General features: G+C 36.8%; 1 protein-coding gene across 3 annotated transcripts in view; it reads right to left on the reverse strand.

Annotated features, from left to right (window-relative positions):
- Positions 1-264: 264 nt before the first annotated feature.
- Positions 265-15,553, reverse strand: part of COL12A1 (collagen type XII alpha 1 chain) — a 102,545-nt gene continuing 87,256 nt past the window's right edge. Inside the window, exons 58-65 of one of the 3 annotated variants that reach the window (XM_027645020.1) lie at positions 14,792-14,845; positions 13,623-13,694; positions 8,041-8,076; positions 7,864-7,930; positions 6,098-6,286; positions 4,962-5,030; positions 3,755-3,925; positions 265-2,601 (exon numbers count right to left, since the gene is read on the reverse strand). In XM_027645020.1, the coding sequence (XP_027500821.1) occupies positions 2,591-2,601; positions 3,755-3,925; positions 4,962-5,030; positions 6,098-6,286; positions 7,864-7,930; positions 8,041-8,076; positions 13,623-13,694; positions 14,792-14,845 (669 nt within the window). In that variant the 3' untranslated portion in view covers positions 265-2,590. The other 2 variants (XM_027645022.1, XM_027645021.1) reach the window with 2 other exon arrangements.

Genomic DNA, 15,553 nt, shown 5'->3' on the forward strand with positions numbered 1-15,553 from the left:
GAGCGTCAGCTGCTACCTCATTTTCTTCACCAAATGCCTTGCAGATTGAATTTGTTTAAAGTCTTATTCATACCTCAGACAGAGGAAGCCTCTTCTGCTTTCATCCACCCACCTCTAGATACCACAGCCCAAATACCTATTTTAAGACTATTCCCATTCTAACTGATTTTTGGTACCCAGCATTTCCAAAAGATTGAGTAAATAACTCTAATACAATACACACATATCAGTGCCACAATGCCTTTCAAAAAATGAATAGACACATAAATTTTCAGTAGTTTTATTGAAAAATGCCTCTTTCATTTCAGAAATAAATAATATAAGGCAGTGAAATTCACAATGTGCAGTTAAAATATAAAAGCAGCAATTCTATATCCATAGTCTTGCAAACGATTTCCAACTGCTTTTGATAACTAAGAAACACTGTATTCTGAAAAAAAAATCCATACTAAATATACAACATAAACATGCAATTCCATCTCTGCAGGATTGACTGCAATTTGGCATAAATGTAACTGTGTCTACAAACAAGGAGATTTCAGGCATTATTAAACTGTATCCAGTTGATACAATGATTTCAGCTACTTAATGTTTGTGGTGTTTAGAGGAGATGTATAAGAGCAGTATATGCTCTGCAGATTGTAATTCAGAATAGAAGAAAATGACAATGATATTGGAAGGAGAGGGAAATTATTGTTCCTTTTTTAACTAGATAATGCAAACCTGTGATCTGACTGAACTGAAAACATGCATTTGAAAAAGAAGAAAAATGCAGAGCTAAAGCAGACAGTCCTTAGAAAATCTGCAGCAGCTCTGTGGTTATTTTTGGTTTGGTTTTTTGGTTTTCTTTTTTTTTTTTATTTATTTGTTTTTACATTATTTTTATGAAAAGGCAGAACTGGTATAACTGAATGCACACATTAACCTGTATGCAGCCACTACAAGCAACAGTATTTTACAAGCACTTCCAGAGCAACATGAAGTCTCTAGGTACACACATTGCTATCACCACATAAGCAAGATACAAAACAGGGTTGCATCTGATATGAAAAGACCAGAAAGATATATTGCAAAAGGAATGACACACTCTCCCTGCATGTATCTGCAAATGCAAGTACAGCAAAAAAAAACCCAAAAAACCACCAACCAAAAAAACCAAAACAAGACACAGATCTTTTATGGTTTTGTTTTTGCTTTTCCTGACAGTGATCTTTTCCAGCGCATGTGCTCAGGGTATTCTGGTGAATGCATTTCAACTCCATAGTCCTCATACTCGTCCTCTCTCCTTTCTGACTCCATAGGTACTATAAAGGGTTCACCTTCAGGTTGATAGGGTCCACTTTCAGGCACGTATGGTTCTGGTTGAAAATAGTTGTCCGATTGAACATAATAGTTATCTCATGTCTTTGAATCCACATATGCAATGAAAGTTAGTTTTTATACATAATGTTAGTTCAATCTTATTTTCATATAATAAATACATAAATTAGTAGTTCGCTGGGGGTATTTTTCAGTTTTGCTGATGAATGCTTTTTGATAGTAAAATAATAAAAGTTTAAAATTCAACTTGAAAGGCTTCATATTTATAATACATAAAACATTGCAGAAAGAGTCTTAAATTACGTAAGGGACAAATTATGGTAAAATTATTAAAAACAAAACAAAATCAAGGCAAATAAAATAAAATTATTATTTTACAGCTACTTTAGTAAATCCAAGCACTGGACTTCATTTTAAACTGCGTAATTAGTAGAAGACATGGAGCAGGTAAAATGAAGAGATGGGTTTGGCATATACTAATTTTCTCTGAGAATGGGAAAGTAATTGTAGACATAGCTATCACCAGCGGCAATATACAGTACATGTCATTTTCTCGTGCTGTTCCTCGTAACATACCGAGTTACAGCTGGTGCTTCAGGAACACCAAAAACTACAGCAAAACAGAAGAAAAATAATTATAAAACTTTGATATTTATAACTGCAGTTACAGATCCAACAAGATTACACATGAGAAAAGGCACATGCCCCGATTCAGACATGTTGGTAACAAGCAACAGACAGGTAGGTTTCATAAGTTGTCAAAGATGTTATTCCGGCCTATAGCAAGCAGCAGCAGGCTTTTATGCAAAAGTATCATGTAGAGTTGTTAACAGATTTTAGTGGATACAGTCCCATACAAATCATTTACAAGCCACAATTAGTTTACTATTTACATAAGTTATTTCTCATTTTCCAGGTTAAATCCGTCTCTCTACTAATGGCATTACCTTTACTGGTTAGTAGTTTTACAAGCCTCCTTCGCCACTGAGGCTTTTGATGGTCTAGGTCTTTTTTAAAAAAGAAAGACTGTCTGTTTTATTGTTGAAATGCAATAGGCTTAATGAGTTGACATCACTGTCCTTTATCTCATTCACAAGTTGTGTTAGTAAAAGTATCTCCCCGTTCTATGAGGTCAACATGGTTCAAAAACCATATCCATGGTGAAATATCCATACAGACTCATTTTCTAATAAGCACGTGCGCAAACATCTCAGAAACAGGATTTTCATGTATTCAAACTGTAAGCAGCACTGGCGACTTAGAAAATGTGTTAGCCGAAACCTGAAACAGGTCAAAGATGATGTTAGTCTTTTAAAAAGTCCATCTGATGTGCAAAAAAATACTTTCATCCAACTAAATACATAACAGTTAAGTCATAAGCATATATTTATATATGTATACATAGCTGCTTACTAGAAAGGAAAACACTGCTGAATCACAGGCAGAATTTTCTTTATTTTTCATTTAAATAAGAATTTTGTGTGAGATCTGCAGAACCACTTGGCTCTTTAACCAGCAACACTGAGTCTGCAAGTGTGTACATATATATATATATATCTTTTCTTTTTTTTTTTTATTTTTCATGGGTACATGCACAATATGCTAACAGCAAACCATGTCAAATAGTAGTATCACATACATTAATTTTGAGATCTGGCAAGGCATACATATTAATTTGTTAACAATACTGTGGTCCTGCAGGATCCCTATGTTAAACTATATTAGAATCTTTCCAGTCAGAAATTGCTGGCCGCTGTGACCCTTCATTTTGATTCCAGAAGCAGCCTACTGTTTTGAGCTACATCACAGAGTGGAAGGCTTATATGACCCAGGGCTAATCAGAGACTCCATGGTGTTTAATTTGGTAGATATTGTAGGACAGTGGTGCTTTTCAGTTGTCTGCATTGTTATCACCAAATGGATTTCCTTTGCGGAAATTTTTTATTTCAGGAATCAATTTTGTATAAATAATCCTGACATTGCTCAAAAAGAGACACATGGAAATTGCCAAACACCGCATTCCTTTTATTTTTCAAGAGAAACATGGAGAATTCAACCTTGTTCTGAAGACGATTGGGAGGGGTGGTGATAGAGGGAGGGAAAAAAGAAGAGAAGAAAATCACTTAAAATCAGTTAAATCCTATGAGCAACATTATTAACTATTCTTTTTTAAAAAGACTAAAATATTTGCTCACCACTTCCTTTTTAAAGGAAACCATACATAAATAACATCAAGTAAACCTGTATCAAAGTCTAAATGGCTGTTCATATGCCTGACATTGCAACAAGGCAGGCCTGCTCACTGCAACCATCTCCTCCTGATTCAGTATGATCAGGCTAGCAGGACTGTCTCATGTAAAGCAGCTCAATATGAACAGCCATGTCTTTGAAGGCTATCTAAGGCAAGGTTAAGGATAAGTTGTTCATAACTTACCTGGGAATCCTTGGCCATTGTAAGGAATGCTAGCACACTGGGATGAATCACAGTATCCTGGTGGCCCTGGGGGACCTCGAATACCCACATTTCCAGGACGACCTGGCAGCCCTGGTGGTCCTCGTGATCCTGTGGAGCCTGGTGGACCAGTTCTAGATTCTCCTTGTGGACCTAATTTTAGAATGGAGAGGTTGGGAGGTTGTTTTCTCTAAGAGTCAGCTGGATAAAACAGCTAACATTACCGGTGTCTAGACTACACAGCCTAGGCTATGTCTTTAGTGAGAAACACTTGCACTTTGTTGCTGTATGGTAGTCAACAGAAAGAAAAACAAAAGAACACTAGAAATGTGACTCATCATTAGTTGCTTCCTCGTGTGTGGCTTATTTAAGGATTTATTCATAGAATCTGATTTAGCAAGGTTTGAGCCAAATAAGAAACTTCAATGAATTCTCTGGTTTATTTCCTCTTTGTGTAAGATATGATGATCTCAAGGGAAACTACTAGATTAGACAAGCACACTGGATTTCAATTAAAATACAGGAGTATATTAATTCTGCTACCCCATAGCCCCAGGATAGATGAGGTAATGTTTTTTTTGGAACCAGTCTTATTATGGTTAGCAGAAAAGTAAAGCGTCAAGTAACTGTGGCTACAATTTGCTGCAAGTATCTTATGGGTCCTGTAATGAAAAGTCATTTTAACCTAGTAAACTACAAGCAGGAACAAATGATGGAGCTGATTTAAGGCAAGGCATCAATGAACAAAATTTCATGATAAAAGACCAAAACCAATAGTCCAATCATCTGCCTCTATCATCTGGTAACTCTGCATGTAGGAGTATTTTGTAGTTCAGCAACCAACAACTAAAAAATGGAATTAGACACTGCAAAAGCATTATTTGATAACACTTATGAAAAATATCTGTCAAATATTTGGAAATGTGTTTTCATGAAAAATATTTTCACACAAGCAAGCATGCCAAATGAGGAAATCGCAAGACAAAGACAAATATCTCTTAGTCACATCCAAAAATCTTCCTAAATTCCCAATTTTTTAGGCGTTTCCAGTAAACTCTAATACTTGTCAAACACATGAAGTGGACAGAGTATAGCATGTTTATTTACCATATGTAGTCTGGCTCCCTATGAAGAAATGTTGCCCTTTTCTCCTAATTTTCTGTAATCTGATAAAACAAAAAATATTTACCAGGTGGTCCCGGCAAACCTCTTGGTCCTTGAGATCCAGTCCCTCTTTCACCTTTCTCTCCAGGCATTCCTACATAATAATAAAAAGGCAGTAAAAACCAAAGAAAGGAAACCACATCAACAAATATTTCTTCATGCTCTCTTGTTGACATTAATATTTAGTTCCTATTATTTAATGTAACAAGACTGGTCAAACTCTATGTTCTGTAGATGTCCACATGTGTATCTGGGGAAAAAAAAATTTGATATAAATACATTAACCTAAAAATAAAGTAAGATGAAGAGGTAATTTAGTATGAATAAACTTTTTTAAACATAGAAAAGAATTTGAGATGCTAAAAACACCACAGGACCTTATTATTTTAATCTACAAACAGGAAGGCACTTCAAGCTTGCATACTTCTGCTATAAAATATGCTTACACTTTCTTAGGAACAGTTATAATGAAATAAGTTTAAGAAATTCAGAAATTCATTCTTCCTTGATTTATTCCTAGTCTTTATTTTAAAATATACTAAAATATATGCTAGAAAACACAGCTCTGAGTCTATGCTACAGTAGAGTAGCTGGAATAAGCAAAGGCCACAACATAGTACAGTACAGATACTCCATATGATTGCAGTGATCCAGGATAGCCATAAAATAGGTTTACCCACATGCTCAAATTCAGTTCAGAGTTGCTTCCCTCCCTCAGAGTACTGCAAAGAACCAAGGATGTAGACCTAATTCTTTCAACTCTGACATTTTATTCTTGGTAATGACTCATTCTCTCTCTTAATCAATGTTATATTTTGCAGAGTTGTGTTACTCCAAACAGCCTTTCAAGATACAGCTGTTTAGTGCCAGAAGAGTTCTGAGAACTTTCATTTTCCTGGGATATTATATGGAAGCATCAGACAGCAGCCAAATGTTAGACTAATTTGTGTTTCCTGAAATCTAAGCAAGAGAGACAGAGGAAAAGCACTGATGTAATTAACCTTGCCCTCTAGAACACCAGTGTCCCTCAGGCAATCCAACTGGCCTAACAGGCTGCTGCTTGGTATGGGCTTCCTCGTCTGTCATGGTAAAGGAAGCAGACAGCTCTCCTGGCAGTCTCTGTGCTACGTCCACTGTACAGCTGCCTTGGAATTTACTCACCTCTTTCGCCGGGTGGACCTTGGACCCCCGGAGGTCCTGGGAATCCTGGTCTTCCTCCAGGTCCAGGCTCTCCTCTTGTCCCAGCAGCTCCTGGGGGACCAGGTGGACCTGGTGGCCCTGGCTGGTTACGGTTTGAATAATAATCGTTTGGAATTTGATTCAGCATTTGATTGAACCGGCTCATTTGACCTTCAAAAGAAAAAAAAAATGCGAAATGAGTGAAAATCTTTTATCAGAGTGGGAAGTAATAAAAAATCATCTCTCTTCATTAAGTCCTATTATTGTTCCCATTCAATAAATTAGTGATGAATTAGTTCAGATGAATTAGAAAGACTTAAGATTAATGTCTGATGAGAAGGCTGAACATAAACAGAGGAGGGATTGAGGGACGAAAGGTAGGGGAGATTCTGGAAGCCAATAACATTAACAGAAATTTAACATAAAACTATTAAAAACACAAAATAAGCATTTTTTACTATACTTTTGTTCTCAGAGCTCTATTTAGAGTTGCTTTCACTCTGAAGAACAGAAAGGACTTGTTCCACTTCTAAAACTGGAGTATCACATTTCTACGTACTTTCAGAGCTCTGAAGCTACCACAAACAGTATAAATTATGCCTGTGTAGAGCTAGAAGCACACAGTCTGCAAAGTTGCTTTCTTAAGCCTGTAGGATGCAAAGGCTTGTACCTATATACCTTCTGCACATAGGCAAAAAAAAGGTGTGTGAATAAAAGCAACAGCATTGTGAAACTATGCAGGAAGGAACCCTTTAATGGGAGGACACATCTAGTCCTCCCTGATTAGTGTAATGTGTCAATCCTAGTATAACCCTGAAGAGATGAGCTGAACATGAAAAAAATAAGGCAGGGATGCTCAAAGAAGGGATGTTAAAAGACCTCAGATAAGATACCCATATTCATAAGTCTAACACATTCATGAATGTAATTTCCTTCTTCTGTGATGGCTAACTAACAGACATGTTTTAAACAGCAGCCATCACAGACATTTTAAAGGACTGTCGTCCTCCCTGTACACAAAGGTAATGATCCCAAAGGTATATCTATTTACTTCAGTCAGCATTTACCCTTATAATAGAGACAATATTAAGAACAATTTATGGGCACATTTGCCTCTGTCCTCCTCAGCAAGCCTACTGATAGCAAAAGCACTGCTTCAGAGACAGAGAAAAAGCCTTTGTAGAGAACAATTTCCTGGGCTGCAGAGCTGCACTGTGTGGCAGTAGAGGACTGAAATTCAATTTGAAGTCCTTCTCCAAATAAATATTACTTTTACACTGCTGATTCTGTGCACAGTAGTTACACGACACTCATCTGTCTTTCCCTGCTAGCAAAATATCTGCAACCAAAATACCTGCAACAAACATTGTTTTTCTCACCGATTCCCTCCTCTTGAAAATGACATGCTTAAAGAGAAAATGTATACTGATTTTACTGCAAAGATGAAGTAAGTTTGGATCAGAATGACAAAAGTAAAGTCACACTCCTTGTACAGAGTGTTAGACCTGCGTGTGTATTTCCAAAGGTCATAGACTAGTTCATGGCCAAGCTAGCCTCTGGATCTGGCAAAAATTTGCTGCTATGTTTTTTTCCGCCAAATAATTGGCGTGTGACAGCTATAAGATCAGTCAAACTCTTGCTGTGCTCTCTAGCCAGTATCTGTCACCTCAAATTTAAACCATTGTTTTCTCTAAAACACAAAGTGGTAAATTACTAGTATGAGAAACAAAGCAAGCAACACAGTTTACCATTTATCAGTTGTTCACAGACTTGTCTTGCAACTGCTCGCATCATGTTCTGAGAAGCAATGTCACCCTAAATAATCAAAGGCAAAACAAGTGTTTTATTAGCAAGTGTCTGTGCTTTTAAAGACATAGTGTTTAATTTTAAAATTATAAGAAAAACTGACTTTCATTCAGACTTACTCTGTCGCCTTTTTCTCCCTTCATTCCAGGTGCACCCTAAAATAAATAAGGAAAAATAAAGCAACTGAAGGATTATGTTATTCCACCCCAACTACTGGTTTGAGACATGCAATTCTAGAAAAAAAATTGACTCTTTCAAGAAGACAGACCCAATCCTTCTTGATTTTTACATTTCAGCGATGCTAAAACAGGTGCCAGAAAAGACTGGAGAAACAATGATCTTTTGTCTGGGATCAAACACACTGACAGATGCTTAAGAAAAAGACCAGAGGGAAAAAATTCAAACTAGGGCCAAAAAACTGATGTATTCTGACACTGGGACCTCACTCTCAATTTGGAAGTGGAATTTCTGGCATCACATTTCTGTAAATGGTCAATGGTCTTGTGTGAGTTATACAAGACTGTTTAATTTTAAGTCTTAAGACAACTCATCATTAAAGAAGGTAATCTAGGAAAAATAACACAAGTCTAGGAAGGGTAGCTGTCTTGTTGAACACATATGAAAAGGATTCTCTGTTAAGACAAAAATATTTATGCAGAGATGACACATAAGATGGAGAGAGATGCCAGTAAGCGCTTATTCTATTTAAAATGACGGCTTCCCTCTTAATTCTCAACCATTTCTACATCTTACAAAAGTCTCATAGAAGTCTTAGCTTGAGCTGCTTTATAATTATTCACATTTGCCAACTTTTTTCTAACAGCACTTTCCATTAGCCTTTGAATAGTTTAGTGGTTGTGGTTTTTTTGGTTTTCAAGAATACTATGTAAGAAGCAAACCAGAAGGCCTGATTCTAATTTTTATATATGTATGTGTATATGAAAAACATCAGGAATAATGATGGGTCTAGCATGAGTTCACATAGATTTTCACTTGTAGCCTAAATTACTATTTGAACATAAGGCATATTTCAAAGGTGAGATATCAGTTTGGTTATCTGATGCTCTACATGGCTCTCCACATACTTACACGCACATCTTAAGTATTACTGCTTTGTACATTGTAGTATTTCTTTAAGGAGCCTGTTTATCACCATTAACAAAGCAAAGGCTAAGTGTGGGCTGCAGCTGTTTCTCATAACATTCCTACAGTACCCGCAATTAATTTCAGCAACACGAGACACCAAATCATTCCACTGAGGTCACAGCAGACACCACTCGAACGCAGTGGTACTGTTTCACAGACTTCCATCAAGGTTTTGGGCAAACAAATGCCTACAGGGTATGTTGGAGTGTGAACTTAGTATGTTCTCTCAGCTTCTCTGCAGCAGAGTTGCACACATCTACCCCATGAGATGCCACAGAAAATACGAGACAGTTCATCCATCACTGAGTTAAGTAGTTGTCATATGGTACATTTGCATCATAAATGACAGATTGTTCAGGCAAAACTGATTGTACAGACTCAAATGACTGATTTAAAATGGTGACACCATAAATGTGCCACTGGAATAAATTCTGCCACCAATGAGACAGTTACTAATAAGTACAAAATATACCCATCAAGCTGATGAATATTCTTTCCCTTCTGTCCTTTACTCTTTCATCTGTATCTTTCTTACTCTGTGAAGTCCACAGGGAAACATCTGTCTTTCAGTTTTAGCTTATTACAGCCACATGCTGAAACAGCCTATGGACTTGTAAATGCCATAACAACATAAATAAATGGTAACAACTAAAATCATCAGGAAAATATGACCTTTCTGTCTGTCATTCTCTAATAATTAACATTGTGGTAAATGATAATGTACTGAAGCTCTAAAAGTGATGTAATTTGACTCCCAAATCAGCAGACATCAACTTCTCATTCATAATCTATTACATGTAGCTGAAATATCCATTGAACAGAATTGTAGGTTTTTACTTGCACTAGTCTATAAGATGAAAATCTAGGAGGGGGGAATGTTAACAAACTATTTCATGCTTCTCTTTCTGTTTGAAACTTGCCAATTTTTTCTATTTTATGAAAGCATATTCCTTAGAAATTATATGCTGCATAAATATTTATAATACTTGCTCATTGTATTCTCATTCTTTCTAAGGTTTTCATAGTACAACCTTGCGTTGTTTTGACCAGAAGCAAATCATACAGTACATAGTTGGTTTATTCACTAGGCAAGTGCCAGCATTAGAAATCAGATTTCTGATCTACTATCCTGACAATATTCTAATAATTACTTAAAATTCCATGTTCCAAGTAATTCACTTGCTAGAATATTCACACACTAGAACTACACAAAGAGAAAAAAAATTATAAAACTTAAAATGTTCAAATCCTATACACTGTTTCTGGAAATATTTTGGTTGATTGGTCAAGAAAAGTTCTTCAGGCTGTCTTCAACCACAAGCCATGTTGGTAAGACAGGAAGGTGCTCTGTTAACAAAAGCACAATATTGCTCCAAAGTATTGCCAACAAAGGTCCCCCACCTAGGAAAATGATTATGTTATTCCTTAATTCTAAGTGATACATAGTCAATTTTGCAATTCATTGAAATTCATTCTTCAGTTTGTGACCTTGCAAACAAACACTGATTCAGCCTTATGATTGAAAGTCTATAGGCTATTTGGAACCAATTTTAAAATTTGAAGATTACAGGCTGATGGCTACATTAACAATAAAGTACATTTTCCACCTGGATATTTTAGAAACATATTTTCCAAAAAAATAATTACAACTGCAATTACTGAGTTGCTATTTGCATCTTCCTCCCACTTGGTTATATGCCTCCTGAATTTCAGTTTATTTTCTTTTAATAGACAAAAAAGTGAAGTTTAGCCAACTGCTTGACAGCATTTTGAGAAGCAGCAGCTGTTGCTGGCATTCTGTTTTGTTGATATTCTGCAGTGAGGGAGTCACTTGGGGTCAGTGCAAGGAAAAGCTGGTTTATGCTGCATGGGGGATTTTTTCTGAGCTGTGGGATGAAGGCTGGGCCTGTAGCATAGTTCTATTGCTGAAGGAGGACAAAACAAAGAAAGTTTTGCTATTTTTACTTTAAAAGATAATGTGCTCATTTGTTTTCCCCAGAAGAATGTTTGCTCAGCTCAAAAACCATGTTTTTTCCTCCCAAAGCAGTGTCTTTTTGAAACTTCATCTAGGACATCTGCATAGATGCATACAAGATCAGTGAACACATGGCAGCAGGAAATGCAAAATTCTCAAAGCCTGCATATAACTCACAACAAACTTGGGACTACCCTCAAAATGTTTTCACAGTTTATTTGGTCCTGGAGGCATCGGTTTAATAGCACCTTATATATAAAACATAAAAGCCTTGCACTGTTTCCTGGGGACCTTCCTGATCAACCAAGTCAGACCTGTTATCACATAATCTGTAGCTCTGCCTTAACACAACTGACTCTGCCTCCCAATCCGTTATTCTTTTTACTCACACACCTATAAAACAACAAGTACTGGAACTTTTCCTCTCTTATAGTCCAATATCTTCTATTTCCCATTACATTTATTCACAGAAAACATAAAAATTTATTCTTCAACCATTATCCTCTTCCAGTTTAATGAGTCCTTCTTACCCTTGGTGGTTGTTACCTTATGAGACATGTACAAACTCTTACCAAATTCTCACTCTGACCAGGCAGATGGAGGACAGATACTTTAGCCTCATCTAGGATAGCTTGTGCTCAATTCTCAATAGATTACCAATTCATTTGTGTACTTATTGTTCCTTTTTTACTCATTTTGTTACTACACTGGAAAAAAACACTTAAGTTTCTTTTGGAGGTACTTATAAGCAGATTAAAAAGTCAAATTTCCTATTTCCATAAAAGGTCAGTTAGCATAAGTACACAATGAGGTAGAGAAATGTTTTACAGTGTGGTCTGTCTCACCACGTTAGTAGTATTGAATATACCAGGAAGGAGCTCCAGTTGACTACATTCACTGGGAATTTCCTCATAACACCAAGGCTGATCATAATTTGCAAGTAAATGTGTATCTTTTACCTGGAATGTAATGTTCCTTGGTTTATAGGGAGTCTTTTTCCTTACTTGCATTGCATAGTACCAGCAATACAGACAGTTCATGTAGAAGAAAAAATGACAGGATCTGGTCAAAAATTATTTGCTCCTTGCATTTACCAGAGGCAGTGTGAAGCCTCATTATCTTTCCCTTCAGGCAGAACTATGATTCATGACACTGCAAGTTGCATTTGGCCGTCAGACTGCAGCTTTGGCAATTGTAATGCTGCACACAAAGGAAGGCCTTGAAATTCTGTCCACCAGGAATCTGATAAAACATCTGTGCAAGGTGCAAGCCAGAATTCCTGCTGGGATCTGTTCTAGAAACATTATAAATTGTAAATATGATGCACAGTGTCCCACTACAAGAAAGTGCAATAACTGGGGGGAAAAATACATTTCTAACTGAAAGGACCTCATAAGATTAGAGTGTAGGAGAACTTAGACATGCTTCTTGGACAGGACTTGACTGCTTTGCTTGCAAAAGCCCTGAAACCGGGTTAGTAGCCAGATTTCCTTCTAAGTACATTATTTACCTGTAGAAGGTTTTTCCTGCTGCACTGGCTCAGCTATCCAGTGTCCCAGGAGAAGGAGAAATCAGATATACCTGGCAATTTGAAGCTCCCTTGTGAACAAAGCACAGCATTTTGTGCTCTATCAAGCATCTGACCCAGCAGGAATATGAAATTAGCAATGTATATCTAAAGGCAGGAAAGCTTCAGTACTTTCCCAAGATACTCAGTGTCCTCTACTACAAGGAGAAATGGAATTTATAGTCCAGCAAACACAGACTGAATTCAACGTGTGTATGAAAAAATGACCCAGCTTCCAGGTGCACCTGGGAACTTCCACTCCATGACCATCAAGCTTCCCAACTTACTATATATTCTTCCAAATTATTCAGCTTTCATATACACAATTACACTGAAGTGGGATGGAAAATTCTAGATGACTGCCATTCATTAAGCACAAGTAATGAATGACTTCTCATTTCACTTGCTGTCTCCACTCCTGATTCAAGCATAACTTCTCAGAGATCCTATAAATTAATCAAATCAAATTTTGCCTGAAACTGTAGGTGGGAGCCAGCACCTCCGGCTCCTTCTCCCTGTTCAGGAAGCGCATTAAAAGCCAGACTAGAAGCCACAGAAACCATCCCCAAATAATTTTGAAATAACATTGTAAAAAGCACAAAACATTTACAAACCAGAACTGATTATGTAATATTATCAAAGATTGTCCACCTTCAGGAGTTTATCACATTTTTGCTACACACACACAAATGTAAAGACTTTCCAGTCATTTTGCTGACCTAGTTCTTCATGCTTATGCAGTGTAGGAATATATATCTTGGCACATAATATCTTACAATTTTTTTAGTGGAAACAAGAGACCACAATTTCCAGCCCCAACTATTAAACTCAGCAAAATGGCATACTGTAAAAATAAATTTATTTTTTAAAAAAAGACTTGTGGATTTAGGTCAGCCCCACCATACTAACCACCATCATAAGTGCAAGACAACTATTTAAAGCAAGCAGAATCCTCATATTCATCAACAGACTGTAAATTTAAATTTGATACTCTAAGTGTATCATTATCTTACTGGTGCCCCACGATCTCCTGGTTTCCCTGGTTTTCCACTTGGGCCAGCAACTCCTGGAACTCCTGGGGCACCCTGCAGCATAAGAGATGAAAAGTGAATTGTGGAAAACCACAACAACCTAAGTGCTAAGAAATGTGTTATTGTGTTGAGTCCAAAGCACTACTGAAAATGGTTCCCATCGGGGGTTTTTCTGTTAAGTACATATTAGGCTTGAAAACTTTCTTACAGAACAAATTGCTTGTTTCTTCATGGAAATGTGTCCTTTTATATAACAGTACAGTTTAACAGGCATTTCTGAACCTAAAAATGCAGAGTGTGTCTATATGTTTTTGGTATCAATCTTAATGACAGACTGCTAAAGAAGTACAAAACAGTTAGGCCTTCTAAGTTCATCTAGCAGGTCCGTGATCCCTGTAAAAGTCCAGATCAAGAAGACCATAAAGTCATTCTAGTGATACTAGATAAATATGAAAAAACAAAAGACCAATATTAGATTATGTGATAAAAGCTCATCTGAACACTCACAAAGGGGCACAAGAAAAAATAATCATGGGGGAGCAGGAGCTGCCCAAGTAATACCCTGCCCAGAGACTCCTGTCCCTATATGTGTTGTAAATGTGTGCTCTGTGTGTGTATGCCTAATGGAAATACATCTTCTAACTTGCTTCTGGTTGGAATTGGTAACATTCGGCTCCAGCAACTTGCCTATCTCAGGCTGTCTGATCCAGCATGTTTTTCTCTAATAGCCAGCCTCCTTTCTAGCATGGTCCCACAAAGCACAATGAAGCAGCTTTTAAAGAAAAAACTAATCCTCAAATACTCTTGTAAAAAAAAAACCCCTGTATTAAAAGCATTCGTTTCCACCAGTTTACAAGTAATAAGCTGATTGCTTTCAGAAGATCTAGCTATGCATTTAAAGAACCAGGTAAACTAGTTCTTTCCTTATTTACACCGGCAGAAATTGGTTTCGAAACTACTGTTACAAACATTTGTGAATATATGCTTTACGTAGCCGTCTGCTCACCTTTTACTGAGAGTTTCTCAGACCCATTTAGGATATTAAACAAAGGATCACTGTCATATTTGACAGAAACTGAAAATGTCAATGTAGCTCTCTGTTGGCTCAGGTCTCTTAATTCAGAGTATTTCAAAGACAAAATTATATTTACCGCTGGTCCTGGTGGGCCTCTTGGACCTGTGGGACCATCTTTTCCTGTGAAACCCTATTAAAAAAAAAAAAAAAAGCATAATTAGAGATTAATTTAAGATTGTAGCCTGATGAAAATGGCCTTTAAGATTGTATAATTGCAATACTCCTGATTACTACTGCCATATATTTTAAAACCAATCCACAATGTAAGTTATAAAATAGTTATCACAACTAATGCTGGAGAAGGCTATGGAACAATGAGCTATAGACAATTTAGAAGATGTTCAGCTGCTGTTGATTAACTGAAAATTAAATCAATCTTTCTTAACATTTTTAAGAAAAGGAATCATCGTTCTATCCCAGAAGAGCAAGATCTTCCTTTTCACTGTTCTCTCACTCATGGATTACTTGGAAAATCAGAGGTTTCTGCTTAAATGAAGAGTCGTCTCCCTCTCAGATATTTCCCCTGCAAGAAGAGATGCTGAGAAATCCCATTTCAGTGAGTTAACATAGCATTCATAAATTAATGTTGATGGTCCTTGACCCACCAATCCAACATTTAGCAACTGGCTATGACATGGTTGTCTATTTTCACTTCTGGCTATTAACTCCCACTAAAGGATAACTATATATGCATATATCAGCTATTAATTTTGACCGTAAAGGCTTGTAAGAGCGTTTGGCTAATTTGAGCTAATTTGCACTAATATGATGGTAAATTGCTTCAGTCATCTCAAAGATGATATTCCACTGTGACAACAAAAGAGATTTACTTAGTTGA

This window comes from Corapipo altera, unplaced genomic scaffold, assembly GCF_003945725.1.
Source record: "Corapipo altera isolate COAL_440 unplaced genomic scaffold, ASM394572v1 2, whole genome shotgun sequence".
Lineage (NCBI taxonomy): Eukaryota > Metazoa > Chordata > Aves > Passeriformes > Pipridae > Corapipo > Corapipo altera.